The sequence below is a fragment of the Fukomys damarensis genome, unplaced genomic scaffold, assembly GCF_012274545.1.
Source record: "Fukomys damarensis isolate Sample0158 unplaced genomic scaffold, DMR_v1.0_HiC HiC_scaffold_20, whole genome shotgun sequence".
NCBI lineage: Eukaryota > Metazoa > Chordata > Mammalia > Rodentia > Bathyergidae > Fukomys > Fukomys damarensis.
In genome coordinates this window covers 12,154,914-12,166,133 of record NW_022900932.1, presented here as the reverse complement: position 1 = coordinate 12,166,133, position 11,220 = coordinate 12,154,914, and the positions used below count along the sequence as shown (strand labels likewise).

General features: G+C 41.3%; 1 protein-coding gene across 1 annotated transcript in view; it reads left to right on the top strand.

Annotated features, from left to right (window-relative positions):
• Nucleotides 1–11,220, top strand: part of Ptchd4 (patched domain containing 4) — a 180,347-nt gene that overhangs the window by 12,596 nt on the left and 156,531 nt on the right. Inside the window, exons 6-8 of the mRNA XM_010617820.2 lie at nucleotides 2,638–2,802; nucleotides 9,623–9,679; nucleotides 10,517–10,659. Of these exons, the coding sequence (XP_010616122.1) occupies nucleotides 2,638–2,802; nucleotides 9,623–9,679; nucleotides 10,517–10,659 (365 nt within the window). The remainder of the gene's footprint in view (nucleotides 1–2,637; nucleotides 2,803–9,622; nucleotides 9,680–10,516; nucleotides 10,660–11,220) is intronic.

Below are 11,220 nucleotides of genomic sequence, written 5' to 3'. Positions count from 1 at the left end.
AAAAAAAAAAAAAAAAAAAAAAAAAAAAGAGAGAGACAGACAGGAAGAAGAATGTCAAACACAATGGATACGTGTGCTGAATGCTGCTGTGGTGGAAAGGTTTCTCTCAATCTGCTCTGTGGAATTTCTGCTTTATTTATAGGGCCGAGGAAGGGAATTGACCCTTAAGAACAAAAATACCTATAAAATATTGAACAAGAGAGCAGTTCAGCAGAGAGTTGTTCTGATGAGTGCCCAAATTAAGCCAGTAATCTACCTGTTCACTTCCAAAAAACTTTTAGTGCAGTCCAATCATAACTTAGTGTATGTCTTGGTACAAGCACATTGTGGATTCTGTTATCATGGTATTTACTTCTTATTAGTGTTCTGGGTATTTCTAGCCTTGCTACAATTAATATCACTCCATGTGGTGTCAGGATGATGATTTTGTCTTCACCACAGGCCAAGTTTTCATCAGGGTGATGATTGCCCATGTTAGCCAACTAGACATTTGAGCATTGATCATGTGTTGGTGAGAAAAGACATCATTTCAACTTTGATTAATTCCCAGGGACTAAGCCAACACTGTTTTAGTCTCTCGAACAATTAATGGTATTCTTACAAGACATGGTGAAATTAGTTGGATGCTTGCTGATTTTCAGATCCCAGCTTTTAGAAGATAGGTCACCTTCCGTAACTTACATTCATATTTACACAGTCATCCAAGTTTATCAGTGCTCATTTCAAGTACTGCTTCTGTTGATCTACTCCATGGTCATCTTCACACACTCAAGGAGCTGTCATTAGACAGAGACCCAAAGGCCAGCTGCTTTTTATGGAGAAAGGAATCATAAACTATAAAGCACCAGCTCGTTTCAGAAGCTGTAATTTTCATAAAATACATTTTCTTAAATCCAAACAAAACATTTGTTGCTCAGCTAAGAGGGGCAAATTCATCAGTACTGAGGAGATTCACCCTTCCAGATGGAGCATGGGAATGGTTGTCTGTGGTGACCGCTAAGGAATTTTGCTTTATGAGCTCAGCTAAGCAGCGATGTTATCCCATGGGGCTCCTGAGAAGAAATGTCAAGGCCATAATTATCTTGAAGGTTTCTATGTTGATGGTTGTGGAACCTGACATGCCCACTCAAAAATTTATTTTGATTTTTGAAGTAAACCACAATTCTTGGTTGTAGACCCACCAATTTGTGTAAAGTGGGCAATATATTGTAAAATAAAGTTAATATTGCTACTGATAACTTATTGGTCTTGATGTCAGTATGTCCTATATATTGCATGCTTTATCAGCAATGTAACTGCTTAAATACTAATAGAGAATAACTCCACTGGGAATAGAGATGTAGAGACATTGTCATTGACCCTTGTCTTAGTTACTTAATTCATAGTAACTGAGAGATGAAGGAAATGCTAGGTCACATGAGAGCAGGCTTATTCATTCATTTGTTTGTTTGTTTGTTTGTTTATTCATTTATTTTTGGAGAGTAATGGCCATTTTTCATTTATCGTATCTGCTTTCTCTTTTAAATCAATATGTATGCTTTTGAAGGAGATACACCTGGATTTGAATCCAGGCTCTGCCATCTAGTGGTTACAAGACCTTAGGGAAATTATTTACTCTCTTGAAGCCCCACTTAATTCTTCTGGAGTCCAATACAGTTAACATTTTCCACCTAGGGCTTCTGTGAGGAGGAATAAGAGAGTGTATACAAAGGTCCAGGCTCTTAGTAAGGGTCACATAGATGTTCATTATTATGGTTAAGGCTGTTGACATTACAACTGCTTTATAATGGTATTGTGATGGACAACTTTGGTTCAGCGAATTTGTTATTTCATTCCTGAAAAATATGAAAGAATTGGTTTGAGTATGTCATACATGAAAGCACAATGAGACCCAAATCTCAGACTTGGATTCGGATTGTGGAGGAGGGTATTTAATAGACCCTAGGAGGAAATACTGGGAGGAGTTCCATAAGCTGACAGCAAGCCCCATTTTAGGGTTTTGAAACTGAGCCCAGACCCATTCTGATTTCTGTGCCAATCCCGGCAAGAGTAAGGACACGGCATGGCAGGGAGAGGAGAGAGGGTAGGGAGTGGAACGGGCAGCGGCCACCTGGCTCCCAGGTCAGGGTTTAATATACTACGGTGGCTCCATCTCTGCTGAAGTCTGCCTTGGAACCAGCAGGAAAGGGAAGGAGGAAAAAGAAAAATAATATGAGGAAAGGAAACAATGGAAAGAAAGTCTTTGTAAGCAGGAAAAGGTGGAAGGGGTGAAGGGGAGGCAGGGTGATTGCAAAAAAATAAGAACCAAAATACATCATATAAAGGTACAAGATCCCAGTGATGAATGCAACTGTACTGCATACCTAAAGAGTAGTAATATTAAGACTCAATGGGAAAAAAAAGATGTCATTTTGAAAATGTATATAAGGAGTGATCAAATATATCGTTCTAAGATGTAATTTTGAAAATGTATATAGGAGTGATAAAATATATAGTAAATGTTTCAACAGAAAATTATTACAATAAAAGACACACTGCCATGCATCACCCTCAAAATCCTCTCCTCCTACTTCAAGCAGAGTTATTTCAAAGTCCTTGCCAGTTTTAGGTGCTGTTCTGGAATTCCTTGTTCCATAGTATCATTATAGGTGTAATCAAAACTGTGACGAATGTGCTTACCGAGTGTCATCCAATGGGAAGGCTGGCTCAGAGAAACAGAATATGGGTCTCCTTCCTGCTCATTCGCCAGAACCGGAACTGCGCAACTTTTGACTCTTGTGCAAAGTCAAATGATCGTGAAAGGTGAACGTTATGAATAAATTCATGACTTCCGGGCATCCACCACAGGGCAACAAAAATACAGAAGAGGACTTTCAGAAAACAACAAGAATGACGGGATGTGTTCGGAGCACGAGGGAGGGTTTGGAGCGTATTTATGGCAGTTTCTCTTGCTGTAACTTTAAAAAATTTTTTAAACAGTCACTGTTTTTTTTTGTTGTTTGTCATAGCAACCAAAGATTTATACTGCTAAGGTCTAGCTATTGAATATTAACAAAAAAGATTATTCTCATTAGCTCTTTGAAAAGAACAAGAAGGTATGCGTGTGGTGGTGTGTACCTGTAGTCTGAGTTATGTGAAAGGCTGAGGCAGGAGGGTCACCTAAACTCAAGAGTTTGAGGCCAGCCTGAGCAATGTAGTAAGACCATCTTAAAAACCAAACAAACAATAACAAAAATGCTAGGGCACATTTTCACATTTGTAGGATAATTAAAACGGCCAAAAAGAGTCACAGTGGGGCTATTTCATCCCCAAATGTGATGTTTTTATCCACATTCTCACTTTATGGATGAAACTCCTGCCCAGATAAGACAAGAAAAGCTAAAAGGAAATCATGAAAAAGTTATTGTTCATTTGCATTGTTCTACGCTCCCCCACTCACAATGGACATGGAATTCTGAGTACATTTGTAAGTAGATTTGCTCTGAGAAATACGTGAAAATGCCTTTTGCTTTCCACTTCCACAGACCTCATTCTGTCCCTCTCTTTCCTCCTGAGGAGAGCACAGCAAAAGAAAAATGGTAAATATTTGACAGGTGAAGTTTCTTTAAATTATTTTTCATTGAAGGACCCACTTCTAGTTTTTGGAGCTCTGCAACCTATAGCCCATAGGCTAAATTCGTGTTGCTGTCTGTTTTTGTATGGATTATAAACTGTGTAGGAGTTTCCTTGTTTAAATTGTTGAAAATGAAAATAAAATAATAATTCATGTCATGGGAAAATGCAGGTGAAATTGCAGTCTTACCATGCATGATTAAAGTTTTCTAAGAGTTCAGCCCTTCTGATTTATCTGCAAGCCATAGCCGTTTCTGTGTCCCTGTCACTGTGGGGTTCAGCAGCTACCACACAGCCGTGTCCTGCATTCTCCTGGCTTTGCTCTGCTGCTTGGTCCACTGCAAATCACAACACACAGTTGTTGTCCCACTGCACTCGAGATGCTGTGAATAACTCCGTCCTGCAGCATTTTTATGACAGTTGTAGGTTCGTATCGAACATGAAAAATGTGGACACTGAGTGTTGCAGTTACATGGAATAATGGAGTGCAGATGATCTCATTGACAAATTAAACGATAAAATAAAATTTTTAAGCCAGGACACCATAGTAATGTTAAAAAAAAGTTGTTGGGAATGCCAAAATTAAGCACTTGTCACATCTTTAACTCAGACAACGGCGACATTTGGAAAAAGTAGAGGAATTTGAAGGATGCATCCTTCCAGAGCAGAATTCACTCACAAAAAGCAAAGGGCAAAAGTGAGGCTGAAACTAATTTTCTCAGCAGTTCTCTAGGCAACCAAGAAGGAAAATCTCCTTGCCAGCGTTGACTTCCTAAACTATTATGATGGCAGCAGTTGTAACCAGAGAAGATAACTAAGGTTATCAACTTCTTGGCAAAAACAGTTCCTCACAGTTGGAAACAGTTGGGAGCAGAGTTGATGTTAGTTGTAAAACAAGGCAAATGACCTGGATTTGTTTCCCTGGGTCCTTGATAAGTTGAGAGTCGTTTGTACTGGTCAGGTGCTGACAACGAGAGAAGTCAACAGTGAGTTTCAAGTGATTGGGCAGCTAATTTCTATGAGCTGCATGGGACACATAAAGATGAGAATATTAAAAGAACCAAGAAAACACTAGCTTAATACTATCTGAAGTAGAATCTGCTAAGACATAATTTTACTGCAGATGCTGAAAAGTGTGAGGAACAGAAAAGCGATCACTATTTATAAATTTACAAAGCTTGCAAAAATGTCAGGTGCCAAAAGCCTGAGGTTATTCACTGTATTGTTCACCAACAGATTCTTCACAGAAAACATTTGAAACTGTGGTGTGTTCCATTCACCCCTGCAAACTTAACTACCGGGTGAATTTGAGCTCAGAGCCCTGAATGTTTTCTGAATAAATACTTTCAACCACTATCATCAAGCAGTGAGCCATTTTGAAATTAGCTGTCCCTGAGGACTTGATATTGTAGCCAGCAGATGCCCGCACTGAAATGTGTGCTTCAGTGGTCTCTTTCCCAACAAGTGAACTTGTTTCAATCATGTATGTCCAACCTTGAAGCACTGCACTGTCCGAAGTGAAAATAGTTACCTAGATCTTCATTCTTATGTGAACCAATGAACTACAGTTCTGAATAAAAGCACACCTACTGCAAAGTTTTCCTGGTTGTGATGAAAGCATGTATTCACATTTCAGTATCCATTTAGCCACATCAAAAGCCAAAAATTCAAGAGGCCCATTCATCTAGGAGAATGCAGGGATGCTTCCAAGATTTGAATACGTTCAACTAAATCCTGTGCCTACATATCACTACCACTTTTAGCTGTGCCTCTATTAAAAAAAACTCTCATAGATGAAATATGTAAAGTATCATTCCAGATCACATTAAGAGATGAACATTTGCCATCAAGTTTGATATGAGAGGAGACTACATTTGAACCTAACGTATGTTTTTTTCTCATGACTATAACAAATTGCCATGAACTTGGTAGCTAAAGGCAACTCGTATTGCTCTCACAGTTTGATAGGTCAGAAACCTAAAACACAAAATGCTCACGCAAGTCCTGTGTGTCGAGTCTACCAGGATAAAAGTAAGGTCTTAGCACAGCTGGGTTCATCTCCAGAGGCTCTGGGACAGATTTACCTTCTAAACTCATTCAGATTTTTGGACAACTCTGAAAGAGTCGATCTTCTCAAAATCCACCTTATTGTCCTCATGAAACCCATCGCTATGTAGGAAACAGAAGAGATTTTTCTCCATGCAAAAAAATAAAGACAGCTTGGCAAAGGAGTGGGGCATAGAAACGATGTGATCCCACGGAGAGAGATTGCACCTCCACTTCTGTAAGTGTCTACTGATTGTGCCCTGTGGATGAAAGAACTAAATATCTAGATGCTTACATGCTTTCTGGACATGTACAGTGCATTATTGCACACAAACAGTCAAGTGGAACTTATTTTTGAAATGTTTCCACTTGAATATTAAATCACTTTGCCTTCACTGCTTTTCCTGCCTGGAAGGCTATTTCCCAAAGGTCACAGCAGAATTTTTCATTCTGACAGGCTGAAGACCAAATTTTTGAATGCCAGACAGCTTGAGTTTGTTTGTTGTCTAATGCCATTTCACTTCAGTTTTTCTTTTCCTGAAGATATCTTTTTTCCCTACCAAGAAAACTATATATGAATTCATTATGAGCAGGTTCTGTGGCACCAGGAATTCTTCTACATCTTCCTTCTCTCTTTCTGTGCCATTCCAGAAGGAAGAAAAACTATCATAAGGGGTGGGAGGAAAAACCATGAGGTCATTTTTATTCTCTCCCCCCTTCTCTTCCTCAACCCCCCTTTTCCCATCAACGTACACGTACCAATTCCCCAAAATGAATATAATTCAATGGTACGTACATATAGTAGTTTTTAAAAGTGAGCAGAGCCACCAGTCCTTTTCTATTATTGCCCCACATTGACTGTGAATCTCACTCCACCTTCATCCATGTGATCCACCCTGGTGCCACCATGAAGAAACCAGCAGCTGGGGAGCACAGCTGCTGGCTCTGCTACAGCAGCCTCATCAGGTAGGGTGGGGAGGGAGAGAAATGCAACCCATGAAGGGGTCTTGGGGGTCGGGGACTCACAGACTCCATGGTCTAAATGAGGCAGGAGGAGGACTGGACTACTGACACTGTTGAGAGAGAAAATACGTGCCTCCTTCATGGGCAGGTCTCTCCCTGGGTGCAGAAATAACACTAAAAAAACTCTGCTTGCTAATCCTCAACTTGACCTGAATACAAGCACAGGCTTGTTAGAAAATATGTGTAATTTCCCAAAACACAGTATGAGACAAATACAACATATAAATTTGAATAAAACTTTGTTAGACACATTTCAGAAAAAAAAAAAAAACAGTTCCTAGTGGAAGGCAAGTAGAATGGAGGACAAAATGGAAGGAAGAAGGGAAGGAAAATTGTATTCAGGAACCTTCAGTTATTTGGCAGGACAAAGCTGATTAACCTGTATTATGTTTGGATTTAAAACAAGAAAGACAACAGATTAGAGTGTGGATGAATGATCGTGTGGCTATGCTGAACAAGAGCAATAATGTCATCTAAGTGTGAGAATTAGGGAACTGAGGCTCAGAGGACTAAGCATCTGACCCCAAACACCCAGGAATAGAACTGTATCTGGCCTAGAATTCACCTGTCCTCTGCCCAGGCAGTGGTCCCTTGGGGCCCCACCCTGCAGAAGGAAGAGTAGATAAAGCCAAAGTTCTTCCCAAGGCTTGGAAAAGGGTATTGATGAAAGATGGATCTGGTGGGAACAAGGCAGCACTGATAGTCGTGTTGCTATGAATTGGCCCCTAAAGTCAATGCTTCGAGAACTTTGATAGGATTACTTTTAGATTAGACTTGAAGTATCATGTGGTTGATACCCATTTATGTTTTGGTGAAAAGTAACTTTCTGCACATTGATCTGGAATTTCGCCAGCAGATCCCTTCTCCTTACTGTGCCCTTGTTCTTTCTAATGGATGCTTAATAGTATTTAACGTTAGTTTTTCACATGATCAAAATTAAGCAATTGTCTTCTTTCATTGAAACCATTTTTCTAATAAAAAAATAGCATGTTTTTGCTACTGAAGAGCAATTTAAAAATTAGCCATCAAGCCAGATTTCCTACTTGTTGAAATGCGGGGCTGCAGGGACATTGGTGAACTATGTGGTAAGACATTAAGTGTAACAGGCATCAATAAAGACTTCGTTCAGTATCTGATAGTTGAGAATGAACTTCTGGTGGAACACGTGTGTGTACTGACTTGTATACATCCCACTCCATCACCTGGGAGGGGTCAGAAGCAAAGATGCCCAATAGCAACCAGAACTTTAGCCCCCAAATACTTGTTTTGAATATGGTTCTCAAGCATCGAAGACTCCTCGGGAAAATGGTTCCTCCTAGAGCTGATCCTAGAAAGACTCAAGATGAGCCTGGCATATCTTGCAATATCAGAAATCAAAGAACATTTTTTAAAAATTAGAAAAACAACCACAATAGTCAAGTGTGTTGAACGAACACAGAAGTCCACTGAAAGAGCTCCCAAGGGCTAAAACAAAATATTTGAACAATAAAAATAGCATTGAATTATAAACCAAGGTGAAAAAAATAAGTATCTAAAAGACATCTATGAGTCTATATCAGTATAAGGATGAATTAACAGAGCTAAATGTGGTGGCCCATGCCGACAATCCCAACACTCTGGGAAGTTGAGGCAGGATAAGGTTCAAGCCCAGCCTGGGCAACACAGTGACTTAATAATCCTCTGTGTCAACATAGAAAAAAATCAAAAGACAAATGGGGATGTAGCTCACCTCGCAGGCCTTGGGTTCAATACTGAGTCTAACAAAAACAACAATTCAAAAGACAAATGGGGATGTAGCTCACCTCGCAGGCCTTGGGTTCAATACTGAGTCTAACAAAACAACAATGAGTAGAATAGAATAGAATAGAATAGAATAGAATAGAATAGAACAGAAAAATCATTGTGAAGAATTAAGAATCACATACTAGACTTCAACCTGAAGGAGGAAAGGAGTGGACCCAGCACTGCATAAGCCGTGCACTGTGATTCCTTCCAAAGAACACCTCTTCAGGGAGAAGCCTGTGGAGCACTACTTCAGGACAGTGGCTGGATTTACAGAAGCAGCATATCAGTAGTGCATCCTTGGGGTGGTGAAAATGTCCCTTTACCCTTGGTTCTTCCCCTCTAAACTCCTAAAGCCAGTCTAACTCTGAGAGACCTATCAGGTGATTCCTAATTAAGGGAAATGCTACAAAACTTAGTACTCTTCAAAGTTACCATAGTAATCAAAGATAAGATAAATCTGGGACAGTCACACTCAAAAGTGATGGAAGGACACACGACAGCAATATGCGATGTGGTGTTTTGGATGGGACTTAGGAAGAGGACAGAGATAGATGTGGAGGAAGCTTAAGAAAAGTGTTAAAAACAGTGGATAAATGCTGCTTCATTGACAATCATGATTGCACCATACTAACAGAAGACACACAACAGGGGAAACTGGATCAGGGTATAAGTGAATTTTCTGTTCCGTCTACAAATTTTCTACTATCTATGGCTGTTCCAACATTCAGTGGGGTTTTTCTTAATTCACCATCAATCCAATCCACCAGTGATAAACAGAAATATTTTCAAGCATGCAGGCTGCATCTTTTGTTTTGATGAGTATAATTTGTTTTTCAGAGTGGTTTCAGACTGTAGATAATAATTTTTAACTTGATGTTTAGTGAATGTTTCCATGCACTGCAGTTCTCTCTCTCTCTCTCTCTCTCTCTCTCTCTCTCTCTCTCTCTCTCTCTCTCTCTCTCTGTCTCTCTCTGTCTCTCTCTCATCTGGGTTTGGGTATTTTTATGCTGTGATGTTATAAGTTCAGAAACAGAGAGTGGCAGCTCTACACCTTCAATTACATATCCCACTCGGTCACCTGGGAGGGGTCAGAGGCAACCCAATAGCAGCCAGGAACTTTAACTCCCACGTATTTGTTTCAAATATTGTTCTCAAGCATCCAAGACTCCTTGGAGAAACGGTTCCTCCTAGAGCTGATCCTAGAAAGACACAGGTGAGCCTGGAGTACCTTGCCATACCAGAAAGCAAAGAACATTTTTAAAAAATTCGTATGCATATTGTATTGGGTTACCCAACTTTACTGAATTTACTGGGGAAAGACGTGCAGGACATGGAAAGAATAAGATTTTCATCTGATTCGGACCTATCTATTGGAAAGAGGAGGAGTAGGCCCAGCCGCCCTTAACGGGGAACACAACTGAGAAAGGAAAAGCCCAAATTAATCCACTTCATCTCTCCAATACTTGGTGTCCTTTTCATAAAAAGGACTAGATGACTTAGTCAAGTCTCCATTCCTAAAATCTTACTTCGTATTTCATAAAAAGACCATTTCTTAGAAAATTTCATTTAGAGGTTAGGACCTAGCATACTTAATGTAACAAAGAAGTGACGGAGAGGTGTCCTTTTTGCTGGCGTGATATGAAACGAAGTGGGGACCCGGCAGTTGGATTGGAAGGGCACTCCCTGAAGGACAGAAGACGGAGTGTGGTGAGGAGACGGAGCCCAGCTGAACAGGAGAAGCAGATTGGCAAGAGAATTTCTTTCTAAAAACCAGTAGGTTCTTAGGGGTGGGGAATGCTGTGGCCTGGGCCAGATGGAGACTCAGCAAGGACATCTCAGAAGTGGCTCTACACTGACTGAACAGTCACCAATGTCGTTTTCAATTTAGAAGACTGTAACGTTTGTTGAGTCTTCCTGATAACAGCATCCTCTAGTTCCCGTCCTCAAGGATCATCCCTATTTCTGAGCCCACTGTGCTCTCACTGAAGAACGAATTCCACCACCGAGAAGCTCCGTGTTCGTGAACGAATCCTTCCACTGACCTGGGCAGAGATGGGCACCTGCTCTCGACGGGCTCATGGACGCAGATCCTCCCGTGGTCACTAGTAAAGTCATTCCAAAAGGAAGGGAAACCTGGCTCTCGTGATTTCTTCATATTTTCCCCACGACGTGAACTTGAGAATGCCCCAACAGGTAAGTAAATAAAACACACAAAGACATCCTTACAACACGAACGTTTTCCAAGCTGATCTGGTCTGCAGGTGAGTTCTGGCTGTTACATGGGGTAAAGCGGTCTGGCAGCTTTCCTCCTGGGTGGAGGGTCCACGGGTGTGCAAATCCTGGAGCGCCCGGCTCCGATCTTCACGCGGGAGGACCGGGTGTGTGTTCGAAGCGCTGGATTCTGGAATTCTTCCTAGGAGAAAATGAGCCTACATAGAAGGCTGGCAAGGTCCGCATGGCAGGAGAGGCGGGGTGCGTGGCGATTGGGGTGAGACGCACATTGAGGACATCCTTTCTGAAAAGCACACAAAGCGGGTGGTACTCACGAGACCACACCTTGCCGCCGGTCTCCAGGTTGCGACACGCACCCGCGCGAGCACACACACATGCACAAGCGTACATACCCACCCGCACACAGGTGTGCACACACACGCGCGCGCACCCGAGCACCCAGCCTCCGCGAGGCGCTCCACGGCCCGGTCCTGGGAGGCTAGGACGGCCGCGCCAGGCTGTAGAGAAGCGTCACCTCTCCCT